The 17,705-nt window shown below is 41.0% G+C and overlaps 1 protein-coding gene across 2 annotated transcripts in view; it reads left to right on the top strand.

Annotated features, from left to right (window-relative positions):
- Zzef1 (zinc finger ZZ-type and EF-hand domain containing 1) overlaps nucleotides 1-17,705 on the top strand; it is a 118,772-nt gene that overhangs the window by 35,782 nt on the left and 65,285 nt on the right. The window contains exons 9-17 of one of the 2 annotated variants that reach the window (XM_034506285.2): nucleotides 96-194; nucleotides 4,752-4,843; nucleotides 5,543-5,691; nucleotides 9,231-9,342; nucleotides 10,483-10,695; nucleotides 11,772-11,872; nucleotides 13,104-13,273; nucleotides 15,388-15,521; nucleotides 17,057-17,124. In XM_034506285.2, coding sequence (XP_034362176.1) covers nucleotides 96-194; nucleotides 4,752-4,843; nucleotides 5,543-5,691; nucleotides 9,231-9,342; nucleotides 10,483-10,695; nucleotides 11,772-11,872; nucleotides 13,104-13,273; nucleotides 15,388-15,521; nucleotides 17,057-17,124 — 1,138 coding nt within the window. Of the gene's footprint in view, nucleotides 1-95; nucleotides 195-4,751; nucleotides 4,844-5,542; nucleotides 5,692-9,230; nucleotides 9,343-10,482; nucleotides 10,696-11,771; nucleotides 11,873-13,103; nucleotides 13,274-15,387; nucleotides 15,522-17,053; nucleotides 17,125-17,705 lie in introns of both variants that reach the window. The other variant, XM_034506286.2, reaches the window with a different exon arrangement.

Here is a 17,705-nt window from a genome sequence, read left to right as displayed (position 1 = left end):
TCTCTCTCTCTCTCTCTCTCTCTCTCTCTGTGTGTGTGTGTGTGTGTGTGTGTGTGTACAAAGCTTAAAACTTGCCCTGTCTTTTCTTTGGACAGGTAAACCCCTCCAGTTGACTCTTCAGGCTTGTGATGTCAAAGGAAAAGAAGATAAGTCAGGACCTGAAAATCTTCTTGTGGAGCCATGGACAAGGGATGGTAAGTGGTAGATGGTCTAATTGCTAGCATGCACAGGAGGTAGCTATGTGAACTCACACTCTGACTTTGGAAATTCTCAGATGTTGGTGTTTTAGTTATGTGTGTGTATAATGTTTTAATGTGTATTGGTGTTTTGCCTGTGTATATGTGCACACATTATATGTGTGCCTACTGCCCTAGGAGGCCAGTTGAGGGCATCATATCTCCTGAATACCCTATAAATGGTTGTGAGCCCACATGTAGGTGCTGGGAACTGAATCTAAATTCTCTGTAAGAATAGCACATGCTGTTAATTAGAAAGCCATCTTTTCTACCCTAGATGTTAGTGGGTTTTGTTGTTTTGAGAAAGGGTTTCACTATGTAACCCAGGTGAGCCTCTAACTCAAGACAGTTCTTTTGTCTCAGCCTCCTCTAAGTTCTGGGATTACAGGCATGAGTCACAAAAAAAAAAAAAAAAAAAAAAACTAGTCTTTTTCCCCTCAGGTTAACAGCAGTGGCTTCTGTACACTTTGTCTGGTTCAGCTTTTGTCTAAATGGTAATGACTATTAGACACATTAAGTATTTGACAGTCTAAGGCTGTTCAAAATCAAGTTTTAAAAAGCAGGTGGTGGTGATACATGGCTTTAATCCCATCACTCAGGAGGCAGAGGCAGGCAGATCTCTGTAAGGCCAACCTGGTCTATATTTTAATGAGTTCCAGGACATCTAGTACTATATAGAAAGTCCCTGTCTAAAAACAAAGAAATAGCCAAACAAAGACTCCCCTTCTTGAGATAGAAAAGGTGACTGCATTTCATTGTTTTAAAGTTTAGATTGACTTTCTGTTGAGTTGGTTTAAAGTATTGAGAAAGACAGTGGATCCTTAGCACCATATGTCTGAGAGCATCTTTAAGAACCTTACAGCTGGGCTGGCATTTGATGTGTTGGAGCAATCTCTTCATCTCTAGCACAAATGTATGTTTGTGTCTGCTTCATTCTGCTATAGGCTCTTTTCCCTATGTAGATGTATTTGTGAGCTTTTTCCTATCTGGTAATCACTTGGTCAGAGTCTTGTATGTGTTTCTTTTCTTTTCACTATACTACTTTGAGTCTTTCTGATTCAGTAGAGTGGAATGTTCTAGCTGCTGTCAACACTGACTGGCCTGGCCTTCCTCTTCAAGATTTAGTTCTGTTGTGGCTTTTCTAAGAGCCTGAAGGCTTCTGATTTCTGCAACATTGCCTGTTCCCTCTACTGTTTCCTATTTTTATTCTCAGCACCAAGGAGGTTCCCAGTTGTACCTCCTGCCCTTTAGTAACCTCTTAAGCAATAAACTTTGCACAAGAAGGTTCCTTACACTCCTGAGCTGCTCAGCCTTCACAAAGAACTTTACTTCACAGCATCCATACCCTCCACACAGAAAGCCACAGCAAACTGCCTGCCACCCAAAGGTGGGGGTGGAGTAGAATATTGGGTGGAGGTGGTGGCAGCTCTTTGCCCCTTTATTATCCCTTTACCTGACAGAGTCAAAATGGCTTTGCTAAAGATTGTCTGCATTTTTCTTCTACTCTAAAGAATTGGATTTTCTGTCTCTATTGCATGTAGAAGTAGAAATTTTGGCATCAGAATATATACTTTTTGGCCTAGTTTAGTTTTGAGAGAGGATCCTGTTATGTTGCCCAGGCTGACCCCAACCTCATGGTCCTCCTGTCCCAAGGACTACAGATGTAGTCTCTGCCCACCTGCTTTACAGTGTGGGGTTATAAGCACTGTCCAGTTTGAAAATCTACACAGGCTTCTGTCATCTGTAAGACACATTTGCCAGCCTTTTGCCCTGCCTGATTTGAATAAGTCCTTATTCTTCCTGGACTCTTTGCCAGCCTCCTCCACGTCCTGTTCTTTTTACCTGGAGTAAGTGAGTTTTTAGACTCACTTTGGACTATGGCAGATTTTCTGTTTTTGTTTTTGTTGGTTTGGTTTGTTGTTACTGTTGTTATTGTTTAGAGTGTGGGGTATGGACAGGAGTTCTCAGCTTCTCTTGAAACTCTGCACACAGCTCTGGCTGTCTGGAAACTTGGGCTCTGTGTGGATTTCTTAATCAGCTAAAGAAATGAGTCTGAAGAACCAAAGCTGTAAGAATGTTTTTGTTTTTGTTTTTTTTTTTTTTTCTCCCTTAGAGCAATAAAAGCTCTCTCAGGAGTACTCCTCTTAACTGGAATGTCCCAGTTGTGGGCAAATGTTACTAGAGTACCCAAGAATGCTCAAGGATGGAATCCTGACATTTGACACAGCTAATGTTCCTAAATTTCTGAACGAATTACTGTCACTAAAACTTGGGTCTTAAAGGATAATTGGCTCGTAGGAGCTGGAAGTATAGATGCATTAAATCCTTTAAGTCTATGACGGGTTAATGTTTGACTCCTGCCATTGACTGGGCAAAGTGGTGTATACCTATAATCTTAGCATTAAACAGGGTGAGGCAGGAGTATCAGATGTTGTAGGCCAGCCTAGGTTATATAGTGATAGCCTGTCCAAAAAAAAAAAAAAAAAATTAAACAGCAAAACAAGGTGACACAGTTGTGTGTGTGGTTTTTTTTAGTATGTATTTTTTATTATACATGTGAGTATGAATGTGTGAATGCAGGTGCACATGTGCCCCAGAAGGCATGTGTAAGTCAGAGGACAGTCTATATCTGCCTCTTAAATCCTTCTTAAAACAAAACAAACAAACAAAAAAACATTATTTGTAATGGAGAGGAAGTGGTTCTAAGGCTAGGAGCACATTCTGCTCTTATAGAGGACTGAAGTTCAGTTTCTAGCACTTGTATCAGGTAGTCTTAGATCACCAGTAACTTCAGATCCAGGAATTCTGATGTCCTTTTCTGGCCTCTGTGAGTACCTGTATACATGTGGCACACATGAATCCATTCAAGCACCCATATAAACACATAAAATTAAATAAATGAATAATTGCATACTTTAAAGCATTTATTTTGACCTGAGATGCTGGCATACCTTTAATCTCACCCAGTAGTGGAGAAGCAGAGCCTGACAAGTGTCTGGGTTTGTGGCCAGCCCAGTTTACATAGTGAGTTCCAGGCCAGGCCAGCTAAGCTACAGGGCAGTGGGTACATGCTTTTAATCTCAGCATTCAGGAGGCAGAGGCAAGTGAGTCCTGAGTTCAAGGAGAGCCTGAGTTGAAGGAGAGACTTCAAGGAAAGTCTACAGAGTGAGTCCCAAGACAGCCAGGGCTACACAGAAAAACCCTATCTCAAAAAAATAGGAAAAAAACCTTAAAATTCCTTTTATAATAAATTTCTATAAGTAGGTTAATCCAAAGGCTCCGGGGACAATTAGAATTGTCTAGGTGTATTGCTCGTAGAATTGTGTGCATTTCTGAGACCATGCTTTCTTAAAACTGTAAACAGAATTGCTATTTGATAACATCAGTTGTAGTTTTATGGGTTTTTGCCATTGTATTGCTTCTCATCCCTGGTAAAATCAGATCATCTGTGAATTAGCAAAGGATCTCTTGGTTTTTTTTTTTTTTTTTTTTTTTTTTGGTCCTTGTAACACATTTTACACAATTGTCTTGTGGAAACCCAGAGTCTAAGAATGTTTGTGTTATTAAACTTAGGTATGGAATAAGAACATGAACATCATTTCAGTGTTTGGACTTTACAGGGGAGTGACTGGAAGCAGGGCAGGGTCCCAGGAGAAAAGCTCAGGGAGTACTGACTTGAGCATGTCCTTGCATCACACTGCTGCACCTTGAGTTTAACAACAGATCTTTTTGTGAGTTGAGAGATAATTTGTAACCAAAAAAGGTATATGACTCTCATACAACTGTAAATGAGTACATCAGACTTTTTAATAAAGGAAGGAAGGAACCAGTATCAATAGTTTAAAGGAAAATTCATAAAACACACAAAGACCAATCTTGGAATTTACTTACAGTTAGTAATCAGCTATATTCTTTTATTTTTTATATGTTTCTTTGGACAAAAGTCATTTGCATTATCCTCAGAAATTACCTCACAAAATTATAAGATAGCTTAGAGGCAGTACAAAATAGAGATAACCCAGATTGAGTTAGACAAGATACCCAGTAATCCGCCTCCCTTTTCAGCATCTGTCATAACCTTTGCTGACAGAGTGTTCTAGAAGTTGATCAACCTTCAACTGCTAAGCCTACTTGTTTTAAATTAGCTCAGTCAAACATTAGTCATGGCTTTACGGATGATTCAGGAAGATGGTCAATCCTGCAGTTTTCTGTCTCTGATTGAAAAATCACAATCTGAGGAGACTGTGCCGTGTGTGTATGTGTGTGTGTGTGTATGTGTGTGTGTGTGTGTGTGTGTGTGTGTGTTGGTGGATGTCCTTAGCCATTCTCTTGTTGCCTACTGCTTTTTTGCAGAAGGTAGAGGTGTGGGAGGGAGGCACATCTGCTAAAGAGGTATTGTTTTTCTCATTGTCACAAAGGTACCTGATTGGCTGGCTACCCTTGCTTTTGTGGATACTAGGTCTTGGGACTGTAAACATGACTCAAACATCCTAACTTTCTTTTTCTTTTTCTTAGGTTTCCTTACAGAGACTGGAAAAACCAGAGCAAGTACTATTTTTTCTGCAGGAACTGAGTCTGCCTTCCAAGTTACACAGATCAGAATTATGGTAATTTTTCTTCCACCTTTTTAAAGTAGTTGTACTGCTCTTCAGTTAGTGGCTGGGGAAAGGGCTCAGCAGTTGAAAGCCCTAGGTGCTCTTCCAGAGATAGGGCCTGAGTTCAATCCCTAGCAGCCTCATGAGATGACTCACCATGTGGAACCAGGCCTGCCTGTGGTGCACAGACTTAACTGCAAGCAAACACCCAAACACATAAAGTAATCAAAGTTTTTAAGTGAATTGAGCTAGGCATGGTAGAACACACCTCTAATGCCAGCACTCAGGAGGCATAGGCAGTGGATTTCTGTGAATTCAAAGCCAGCCTGTTCTACAGCGTGAGTTCTAGGACAACCAGAACTACATAGAGGGCCCTGTTTTGTTTGTGTATGTGTTTGTTTTTAAAAAGTGATTGGGTTGCATTTCCAGTCCTTGCCTGTCATTGGGTGTGCAGTAATTATCTTCCTCTGTCTTAGTCCTCTAGCAGAGGGCAAGTGTACAAATTCAGATCCAGTTTCAATTCTCTGAACAGTGTGACTATAAGGATGGAGAGAGCCAAGCCAATGTTTGATAGGAAATAGCCCCTTACTTGCAGGGCGTAGTAACTTGGAATATCATTTTATTGGTTTCATTGTGCCATAAGCTATTGGACCTTAATTAACTATGTCAACCGGAGACAAGTCAGCAGAGAACTTTTGCCTCTGTTCCCAGGTTCGCCGCGGTGGCATTGGTGCTCAGTGTGGGCTGGTATTTGCCTATAACTCACCTTCTGATAAGTTTCATGCAGAAGAACACTTCAAACGGTTTGAAAAATATGACAAATGGAAGCTCCAGGAACTGAGGCAGTTCGTAAAAAGCAGGTACAGCCCAGAGAGAAAGTCTGTGTGGTCAAAAAATTGTATCTATTTGCTTGCTGGGTGTGGTACTGCACACCTTTAATTGGGAAGTATTTGGGGAGAAGTAAATGGAACTTCGTGAGTTTGAGGTTAGCCTCGTCTACCTAGTGAGTTCTAGGGTAGCCATTATTACATAGTAAGACCCCGTCTAAAAAAAAGGATGTATCTTTATTGTTGAATTATGCTTATAGAAAAGGTGCCAGTAACCCACCACAGAGGCCAGAAGTCATTGTTATTTTCTAAAAGCATCTGTACAGAGGTGTGTTAATTTGTGTATAACTTATTACTTGTCCCTATCTGTGACAAGGGTCACAGGTCTTCAGAGTGGCTGGGGAGTGATACGTGCCTTAGTTGGCAGCAGCCTGAGTCTTACCTGACCACTGGGATATTTATGCTGTTCTGAATCCATCTCTGACACTCAAGCTTTTTAAAAAAATTTTTTTGATTTATTTAAGTGGGTGTTTTTTTTTTTTTTTAAAGAATTCTGGAATTTCATGTTCTTTTAAAAACACAGAAATATTATAAGACTGTGCTTTTGTTTTAATCTCAGCTGTAGAGATATGGGGCTGCTTCAAACTGTCCACAGCAGCTGATCATGATTTGTCTTGTGCTGTAGCAGAAGTAGTGGTTTTGCCAGGTGCAGATAATTTCTGTGATTGTGTGACTTTGGAATTCTGGGAACTTTTCAGAGGGTACATAAATATAAGTCCCCCAAGAGGCAGGGTCAGTGGTTGTTGGTCATTTAGGGAGGTTGGTTGCAGTTTGTTAGTAGCCGTGGTCACAAAAGAAATTAGATTCAGGAATTTTCCTAATTATTCTCTCCCCTCTATCCGTGTTTCTCTTCTATTTAGTAATGGGGGGTAAAACTGGGGGAGTTAGGATAAAGAGTGGGAAAGAAGAACCCATAAGGTAGCAAAGACCAACTGCAGTTTGTGGTGTGTACATACATGCACCATGTGTGTGCCTGCTGCCCATGAAGGTCTGAAGACTGCACTGGATCCCTAGAAGTGGAGTTGTGAATGATTGTGAGCTGCCATGTGGGTGCTAAGAACCAAACCTAGGTCTTCTGAAAGAACAAGTGAGACCCCTCTTAAACTTTCATTGAAAGTACTTATTAAACATATATTATGTGCTGGGCCTGATGCATTGAAGGTCCTGCAGTGGCAAAAGTACCAAAGGAGGCACTGTAGTACCCTTCTCTGAGATCAAACATGCCCCAGGGAGAAGCAGGATTATGGAAAGACAGTTAGCTCAATGTTAGCCCTCTTGGTAAGACTTTGAGGTGTCTTGCAGCCAGTAGGACAAACAGGTCAGCAGCTTAGACTCTTGTAGGGACAGACATGACAGTCTTTGAAATGTTCATTAAAAATATAAGATCCAGGTATGATGCCTTATGACTGTAATCCCAGCATTCAGGAAGCTGAGATAAGATTAGAGAGTTCAAGGCCAACCTATGCTATAGATTAAGACCCTATATCAAAAAACAAAAAACAAAAACCAACCAAACAAACAAATAAAAAAACCACCTACAGGAAAATGTAGAGCTGGAAGAGATAGCTGGAGGACTATAGACTAGACATAGTTCACCCTGATGAGCAGCACTAGTTAAGAGACAACAGAAAACTCAAGACAGAGAATAGGGGGCAAGCCAGGCTATACCCTCAGAAATCAGGGAATGGGTGTGGTATGGGTCAGTAAGATGAAGGCTTAAAGTAGACATTGCCACAGAGGTCACTGCTGATCTGTCATATAGCATTGCTTCTTTGTTGCTGCTAGGAAGCTATCACTGTGGATCAGAGCCCTGGACTTTTTGTCTGTGCTATTGTGTTTCTCAGGGATCCTGTGAAAATACAGATCTGAGTCAGTGGTTATAGGAAGGACCTAAGACTTCTTTTTCTTTGTTCCTCTTCCTTTCTTTCCCTCCTCTTCCTTCATTGTCTGTTTTGTTTGTGGTTTGTTTCTTGAGATTAGGTCTTACTAGCTTAGGTAGCTTGGGACTCACTGCCATGCTGGTCTCTTGTAGCACTCTTGCTGCCTCAGCTTCCTGTGTGCTTACAGGTTTCTGTCACCACACCCAGCATGATTTCTTTTTTATAATGGCTACAGGTACCACCTAATTTTAAATAACTATGTTCTCATTCTTGGGACATTAAAATAGGTCTTTGCCTTTAAACTTTTGTCAAATAAGGTCTTTCACATCCTGTGCAGGATGGGTTTTTTTTTTTTAACCTAAATACAAGCTTATTCATGAGTCCCTTAATGATTTGATCTGGTTCTAGCCTGAGTTATTCCTTAATATAGGCCAACTAAGCTGACCTACATATTATCTCTCTCAAGTTGGAAATAACATTTTGTTGTGTTTTGCTGGTACAATGCTCCAGTGTCAGCACTTGCCTGCTGTACAGTGTGGTTTAGTGAGCGAAGTTGCTTCTCCAGTGCCTGACTCTGCCAACTTTTTAGATTGCACACTTTTTTTTTTTTTTGTTTTTGTTTTTTTTTAGTAGATTTTCTGCCAGGCATGGTGGCATGAGGATAGGAAGAGACTGAGAGCTCAGGGCCAGCCTGGGCTACATAGCTGAGGATAGAACCCAAGTTCTCACATATTCTGGGCAAATGCCATGCCGTTGAAATAGTATGCCCTCAAAGAATACATTTAAAATTCCTCAAACATGTATTATGGATGAGACTTATTGACATGTAGAGCTTAGCAAATTCCACCTGTTCTGTTGTGGTCAATTATATCACAAAAGATTTCTACCAAGAAATATTTGTGTGAGGAAGAGAATAAAATTTTTCCTTTGTTCCAGATCCTGTTGTGCATTTTCTTTCCTTTTCCCCATAGTTATCTGTGGTTGCTTGTCATGCTTATACAGTGTGCTATTAGTGTGAGAGTTGAGTCATAGGCCAAGTAGTATGAGATTTTAAGGATGGAAATTTGAAGCCAGGCATGGTGACCTTTAATCTCAGCATTTGGGGGGTAGAGGCAAGCAAATGTCAAGGCCAGCCTGGTCTACATGATGAGTTCCAGAGTAGCTAAGGCTACCTAGTGGACTGTCACCAACCAACCAACCAACCAAGAATGGTGCTTGCAAGAGTGCCTGCTGAAGAGGGAACAGCACTTACCCATTCAGCTTTTAAAGAGCAGCATGTACTTACCCTTTGTTTTAAGGTGGAATGCTTCCTTTGGAGGACTTGCTAATCAACAGAGGCCTGTAAAGGCTGAGGTTTGAGAGCTCCAGGATCTGAGGCATCAACCCTTCAGCTGTTTGTACATGTCTCAGACCTCAGGCTAGTTATACACAAGTTAGTCAGACCTAGGGAAGGGAAGCCACTCTTGCTTCTTCCTCAGTGCTTACCAGAAATGCCCATCCTGGTATGTCACTTCTGCATCTCACTGGAAATGCCTGACTTAAATGCCATTTGGATGAGGCCTTGTCACTTGTCAGTCTCTGGAGAAACTTAGAAGCAAGGAAAGTGTCTTATGATTACACTTGTGTTCACAGAATTGGTTGTTCATCTGATGACCTTGGAGAGGATGATCCTATTGGCTGGTTTGAGCTAGAAGAAGAGTGGGATGAAGCAGATGTCAAGTTACAACAGTGCCGAGTTGCCAAAGTAAGCAGTAGTCAGTTTGCCCTTTGCTCATTTACCTGCTCTCCCCTTCTACAAACATTACTAACTGCATCAGCCCTGAGCCAACACTGGGACATTAGAGGGGGTGGGAGAGACAGAGGGAGATTTAACCCAGCCTGGGGTTCACCAGAGAAGACTTCATCTGAGAGAGAGTGTGAAATTATGCCAAGTGCTGGAAGTGGTTGTGCCATAATCTTTACCTTGGCTAAGATGTGTCAGAAAAGGCACACTGCAGTGAGTATAAATGCAAGAGGAATTTACAGCACACAGCTGTAAATGCAAGAGGAATGCCTATGTTCCCCCAGTTCTGAGAGTAGCAACTTCCCGGCCATGGAATTTATTTTTCTTAACTTAATAATAAATCTTAGAGTAAGTAAGAGAATTCAGAACTCTTCAGAGTTTACACATAGTATGTGCTCAATGCATGTCTGTGCATTTGAGTAATGGATTTCAGAAAGGTCTTTATTACCAGTGAAGTGTTCAGTAGGTAAAGACATTTGCTGCCAAGCCCAGGATCTGAGTTTGATCCCTAGGACCAACATAGAAGGAGAGAACCAACTCCTTCAGTTTGTCCTCTCATCTCCACAAGCACAGTGTGAGATGCATGTGCCCACATGCATAAAATAAATAAATACAACGTAAAACTGGAAATAAGACATCAAGGCCTTTGTGAAAGGAACTTTCCCTTTAAGGAACAGTTTGCACCAAGCTCAACTTTGGGAATACCTTTGCTTTGTTTGCACAGACAAGAGTGTATCTTTGCTTCCAGTGCTGCTTGGAAAATTTAAGTGATTCCTTAGGGCATTGGCTGTTTCCATTAAGTATATGTTTTTTGTCTTAAAAAGGAAACATACTTCTTTCATTTCTTTCTGGGTTTTGCCTTTTTGAAGGCCATTTCTCTAGTATAATCCTAACAAAACCTAACTTATTCTGTGTTTTGTCATTTTTTTCTGTTGACTGAAGATACTGAACTTATTCTATGTCCCCAGTACTAGGCATGATGATGCTTTATAAAATACTTGATAAAACCAAGAGGAACTTTCCTAAAAAGGCCTTTCAGTCTTCTTTCATTGCACTTAGGGATTCCAAATCCTTCTCTTAGGCATCTTTTATTCTTTCTAGTTCTTGATGGTGAAGTTCCTCTGCACCCGCCAGGAGTCAGCTGAGCGGTTGGGTGTGCAAGGCTTGAGCATCAGTGGGTACCTCCGGCCTGCAAGAGCAGAAGCAGAACAAAGCATCCTCTATGCCCACTGCAGAAGGGACACAGAGAATATCTATGGGGCCACCCTGCTTCTTAGGACCCTGCAGTTCATCCAGCAGCTCGCCCATGACCTGGTTGGTGTCTTCCATGATTATACAACACTCCTCTAAAAGAAATGACTGACAGTGTCAAGAGAAGTGGGCAACCTTTAAAACCTGGGCACTCTGAAGTGATGGCAGTATTGATGGATACAGCAGATATTCTACTGCACGATAATACAAAAAGGATGGAGACAGTGGCTTTGGCACCAGTCTGTGGAGTATGACATGGCATGTGGCCACTGTTGTAAGGTCCCCTGGAGTAGACCTGCAGACACAGGATTCTGTCCCAGCTTGTGCTTGCCGAGGGTCAGCAAACACAGCAGCCTCACAAGATCTGCTCTTTAAGTCTTAGAATGACTTCTCACATCTAGAGGGAACTTCATTTATTAAATGGACTAAACTATCAGGATTTGAATTTAAAATATTTAGGGGTTTGATGCTGACTTTTACAGTTACTAGTAAGTCACTGTTTGAGTTCACTCAGGGAGTCGTACTGCCATCACTGTGGAGTGCTTCAGGGAAGCACCTTCTGTGTATGTAGCAGTGTCTACCCTTAGCTTTCTTTTCTTTTCAGTGCACAAGAGGCTGTTGAGCCAGTGCATAGATAGTGTTTGGGTCTCTGTTCATTAAGAACTCTTATCACAGCAAAAAAGAGAGAGAAGCCTAGGGGTAGTAGCTAAGTTACAACAGAAGTGCAGCCCACATGGAGGGAAGTCAGGACAGTCCTAGGGACCATTACATGTAAAGCTTGGCTTATGTTTATGAAGTCAGAGCGCTTGTGTGGCCATGTGTGTATAATGTTACATTTACTTTTGTATGCACATGTGCACACATAGACACACATACACACACCAAGACACACATACATAGACACACACAAAGACACATACAGACACAAAATGCATATAGACACACATATACATACACACAGACACATAGATGCACACGTACATAGAGACACACACACACACACATTTCTGAGTTGTATGAAAATTTTACTCAGGTGGGTCATCTCACTTCTTAACCATAGCAAGTAAATGAGACATCTCAATATTTCTCTAAATATATTTTTTAATTTTACTTTTTTTCTTGTCTTTATCATTTTTTAGGTGCAGCAAAAGGAAAGTGGCTTAAAATATAAGTCTTTCCTGGACTTTGCGGGTCTTGATTTGCAGATCTTCTGGAATTTTTACCATAAATTAATGCAAAAGTAGGTCAGAACTTGTTATAAAGTGACAATCATAAGCAAAACTGAAATGGATTTTTTTCTTCTTAATTTTTTTCTTGTATATATTCTCTGATTTTAAAGATTTGATTGTTGAGAATGGCCCTCAGATTTCTATAACATTTTTAGGAAGCATTTTTCCCAGCCATTTCCTTATTGACTGTCCTCACAACTGATAGGATAAACAGGTCAGGCATTATGGTGATGTAGGTTGAACATCTCTAATCCAAAATTACAAAATTAAAAAATGCATGCCACAAGTGGAAAATTCCACATCTCACTTCATATCATGAATCATAGTCAAAGTGCAACTGAGCTAAAAATAAAATATGGCTGGGAGTAATAACCCAGCGACACAGTGCTTCCTTAGCCTACACAGGTCCTGGCTTCAGTCTCTAGTGACATAGTACTTGTAAGCATGTACAAGGCCCTGGGACATCACTGAAAAAAAAATGTATGTAAAACAAATGAATTTTGTATTTAAAAATTATCCATTTGTTTATTTATGTGTGTGAGTTTATGCTCATGTGTGTGGGTATGTGGGCCTGTGTGTATGTAGAGGCCAAAAGAGAGCATTGGGTATCACATTTTCTTAGCTAGGCTAGAAGCCATTAAGCCCCAGAAATCCTCCTGTCTTTTGTGCCCCCACCACCACACACACACCTTGGAGCTGGGTTACTGCATTTGTGGGTATGCCTAGCTTGTTACAAGGGCACTGGGATCTAAATGCCAGTTCTTATGGTTCTGGAGCAAGCTATCTCTCTAGCTCCATGAATTTTATGTTTAAACTTGGGTCCTGACTCCCAAGAGAGCCTTCTCCTCTCTCCTCTCCCCTCCCTTTTTCCCTTTTCTCTGATGCATGCATGCATGTGCAAATATTCCAAAATCAGGAAAAAGTTCCAACGTTTGAGACTCTTGTTCTGATCATAGTCTTATGAAGGACATGATTTGTCGTCTCATTTTACAGGTGAAGAAACAAAATGTGTTTCCTTCCCCCAGTGGGCATTCAGACAGGGTCTGTTTCCAGTGGGCAGTCAGATGGGCTCTGTTTCCAGATGTCTGGCAGTGTTCCTTGTGTTCCTCCCAGCTTCCTCTGGCTTGGTGTTCCTTTACTAAATCTGATGTCTTGAGGGAAGTCCTTTATAGACAGCTATATGGCTTTGGAGGGTAAACGGTACCTGCTCTTCTGCTCTCTGATGTTCTTTGTCCTCTGCAGCCCAAGGGAAGAATGCATCTGTGCACAGACCCTTCTGCTGCAGCTCCTGCAGAGCTGCTTCTCAGTACTGCAGGACGACCCACAAGCTGCCTTAGAGGAGGAGAAGTCTGCAGCACAGCGTCCTGAGGGAATACAGGCAGCCAAGGAGCTCTACACACACTTATGTGATGGTAGGTGCTAGAATGGGCCTTGAATGTGATTTTGTACTGGTGACTATATGCCACTTGTCTATACTGGTGTGAGGCATCTAGTGACTATGTGAGCCAGAAGGAGATTGGTACTGGAAGACATGAACCTGCTTGCTTTTCTGCCTCCCTTCCTCTGTTCTAATTCTTTCTTTTTTCCTTAAGAATGGGTCTCATGTATCCCAGCTGGCCTCTGGCTCACTTAAGTGGTTGAGAATGATCTTTGTGTTTCTACCTCCCAGGTAATGGAATTATAGGCAATAGGAATTATAACACAATACTCAGGATTTTTTTTTTCATTAATTATTTATTCACTTTATATCCCAATCACAGCTTTCCTTCCTTCCTCCCCTCCAGGTCCCTCCCTCTTGCCTCCCCTCCCCCCACTTACCCCTTCTCAGAAAAGCAGAGGCCTCTGTGAATATCAGTTAGCTTTGGCATATCAAGTTGCAGTAAGACTAGGCACATCTTCTTCTATTGAGGCCAGACTAGACAGCCCAGTTAGGGGAAAGGGATCCAAAGGCAGGCAGTGTAGTTAGAGATAGTCCCTGCTCCTGATTTAGGAGTCTCATGTGAAGACCCAGCTGCACAGCTGTTACGTGTGTGCAGAGCACCTGGGTCCATCCCATGCATGCTCTCTGGTTGACAACTCAGTCTCTATGAGCCCTATGGACCCAGGTTAGTTGATTATGTAGATTTTCTTGTGGTGTCCTTATCCCTTCTTCCTTAGCATTCCCCAAACTCTGCTTAATGTTTGGCTTTCAGTCTCTGCCTCTGTTTCCATCAGTTGCTGGGTGAAACCTCTCAGATGACAGTTATGCTAGACTCCTGTCTACAAGTATAGCTGAGTATCATTAATAGTGTCAGGGATGAGCTCCTTCTCATGGCACGAGTCTCCAGTTGGGTGAGTCATTAGTTGTCCCAGCCTTCAACTTCTGCTCCACCTTTTACCCCTTGAACATCTTGTAGTTAGGACAAATTATGGATCTAAGGTTTTGTGGCTGGGTTTGTGTCCTAAACTCTCCATTGGAAGTCTTGCCTGGTTACAGGAGATAGCCTGTTCAATGTCCATAATTGCTTATTGCTAGGAATCTTAGCTTAGGTCACCCTCATGGATTCCTGGGATTTTCCTTGTCCTAGGTTTCTAGTTCATCCCAGAGATTCTCTGCAACCCCTAGCCCACTGCCAATCCAGTTGTCTCCCAGTACTGTCTCCCTCCATCCTTCCCCCACCTCATCCCTCCAATCCAGTTGTCTCCCAGTACTGTCTCTCTCCACCCTTCCCACTCCTCATACCTCCTGGTTTTCTTTCCTGCTCCCTCTCCCACCCAGTCCCCTACCTCCATCTCTCCTCCCCGCCCCCCATCTAATCTATTTCCCCTTCTCAGTGAGATTCAAGTGTCCCTCTTGGGTCCTCCTTGTTACGTAGCTTCTTTGGGACTGTGCATTGTAGCATGGTTATCTTGACCTTTATGACTAATATCCACTTAGTTTGTTTTTCCCAGTCTGGGTTACTTCACTCAGCATGATCTTTTTCTTGTTCACAAAACTAGTTTTATATAGTCCTGGCCCTCAAACCCAGAGCTTCACAAATGCTAGGCAAGCACTCTGCCATCTGATTTATACCCCTAACACAACAGGAGAATTTTGTTTGATGCCTTTTGGATTACTGTTTTGAGTTGAGGGTTTGTTCTTCCATAGCTGACTTCCTCCTAGTTTCAGATACAGTTCTATTTTATTGAGGGTAATTACTTTTACACTGTTCAACCTTTACGTCATTCAAGACTCTGGATGAGGCCATTAGAGAGACTATAGTAACAATTGAGGATGAAGCACATGCCACATCTGAGAGGACTTTTAAGTCTTTGTCTCGAGTGTATCTCAAGAGAACAGAGAAATCAATATATAAAAACTTGTCCAGATAGCCTTTGTTTTAGTCATATGTCAATAAAAACTAACTTGCCTATACTGCCAAACCTAAACAAAGAAATAGTTTGCACTGGTACAAAGCACAGCATGGAGAGCAGTAGATGTGTACGCAGGTTAGTGAGTGCAATTGATGGAATGTGTTAGAGCTGATCCATTGTTCTTTCTCATTAGTGGTAGATAGAGCTGATGGAGATTCCATGCCCATGGAGATCCTAAAACAAGAAGTGAGAAACACTCTTCTCAATGGGGCTGCCATCTTCTTTCCTGATCGACAGACCCGGAGAAACCAGCTCTTCACCATGATGGTAATTATGTACTGAAAGTATGGATTTCATGACTGAGTTAATCTTTATTTATCTTCTCTAAATACATGACAGTGTTTTCTGATGTGCTCACTATCTCTAGAGCTTTGAGTGGTTTTTAAAGGACAAGCACTGTGCTCAATGCTTTTCCTCTTGCTTAGTCACAGTGTAGTTTCCACTCTTATGACTTGCCTATAATCGAATTTTTATCTTTTCTTGCCCAAATTATGAGAAAAATTTAAAGGAATAATATAGTGACTTCTCATCACCTAACTTTGACAATGGCACACTCAGGCTAATTTTGTTTTATCTGTGATATACCTCACTTACTTTTCAGTATACACACCCACCCAGTGTCATTTTGAAGTAAATCCCTGACCTATTTTATTTATAACAATCCCAGTATATAACTAAAGAAAATCTAACAAGATTTGACTCCTCAGCTGGTTCTTCTTAACCTCCTAGGGCCCCTCTCCACATTACTCAGATTCAGTACCAGGGTAAAAGGTGCTTTTCATAGGTAAAAGCACTAAGATGTCAAATGGAACATTTTATACCAGATACTCTTGGAGTTGTTTGCTGGAAGCATTCATCAGGTAGCTGAATGAATGACTTTTGTTGTTATTGTTAGCATGTGTCTCACGTGAAACATAGAAGACATTTGGCCACGTGAATGGTGTTAATGTCTCTTAGCAAAGCAGCCTTGTTTCTTTCTCTCTGTTCATCCCTTCAGAGAGGGATTAGGTTGAGTGTTTTTTTGTTGTTGTTATTATTTTTTGTTTTGTTTTTTCACTTTTATACCATCATGAGTTAAACAGCATTGCTAATTTTTATGTTGCTAAACAATTCTCTCTTAAGACAACTGTGCTCATTGTGATCATCTCTTATCTTCTCAACTGTACTGTACTAAGCAGAGGCCTAGATCTTAAATTCTCTGGACTCTCCCTTAATGCCTTACATAGAAATTGGTGTTGAGGGGCTGGTGACCCCTTGTCAATTTGACATACAGATATCACTTTAAGCCATAACATTTCCTTTCTTGTTCATCCCCAAGATAGCACATGAATATCAACATTGCAACATAAGCATTCCAAAATTTAAAAGTCCTGCAGTCTTTAAAAATCCAGTCTCTTTAAAATATTTTGTCTCTTTTAAAATCCAGAATCTTTGTAAAATTACAAAATCTGTTTAAAAGTTCAAAGTCAGTTGTGGGCTCCTAAACAATCAAAGATAAGTTAAATGCTTTCGTACTTCAAGAGGGAAGAACCAGGGCACAGACACAGCAAACAAAACCAAACTCCAAGTATATAAATGACTGTTCATCTTGAAGGAAGTCCCTACAGGAATTCAAACAGAGCAGGAACCTGGAGACAGGAGCTGATGCAGAGGTCATGAAGGAGTGCTGCTTACTGGCTTAGTTGAATGCTTTGAGATGGTCCAGTGGGTGGTGGTATTCTGTGGCATTCTGTGCTGCTCTAAGGTATCAAGAATGTTGTGGAGTTGATTTTCTAAATGTACAGTTTCTGGTTTCCTAGAAGAATGTCACTGAGCATGAACACAAGCAGTCTCTGCAACTCACTTTCCGTTCACTCTGCACATATTTTAGGTAAGTTCACTTTTCTTTATTTATCAAATACCTTGGATCTTTGAAAAATTATTACTATTATTATTATTATTATTATTATTATTATTATTATTATTATTATAGCTATTTCTTCTCATGTATTTTGGAATTGTGCTTTATCTGCTAATCTAAAAAACTTCAGTTTCTGAAGTTTCTTCTAGGTGTAAGAGTGACTAGAATAGTGATGTACTTCAAGTCCCAGTTATTATAGAAACAGTTATATTTGGGTCTACTGTGGATCCCTTCTGAGTGCTAAAGTTTCTAAGGGAATTTTAAAGGTAGAAACTGTAATTGGAGAAAGTTCAGGTTTTATATTTAAATCTATAATTAACTACTATATAACTACTTAAAAAATAACTACAAACCAGCATAGTGGCACATGCCTGTAATTCCAGCATTCAGGCAATGGAGACAGAAGAATCTCTGAGAGTTTAAGGCCAACCCGGACTGCATACATAGTGAGTTCAGGTTTGCCTAGGCTACATAGAAAAACTCTGTCTCAAAAACAAAAGCAAGAGCTGGGAAGAGCAGGGAAGATAACTCAGCTGGTAAAGTGCTTGCCT

This window comes from Arvicanthis niloticus, chromosome 6, assembly GCF_011762505.2.
Source record: "Arvicanthis niloticus isolate mArvNil1 chromosome 6, mArvNil1.pat.X, whole genome shotgun sequence".
NCBI lineage: Eukaryota > Metazoa > Chordata > Mammalia > Rodentia > Muridae > Arvicanthis > Arvicanthis niloticus.
This window is presented reverse-complemented; position numbering and strand designations above follow the sequence as displayed.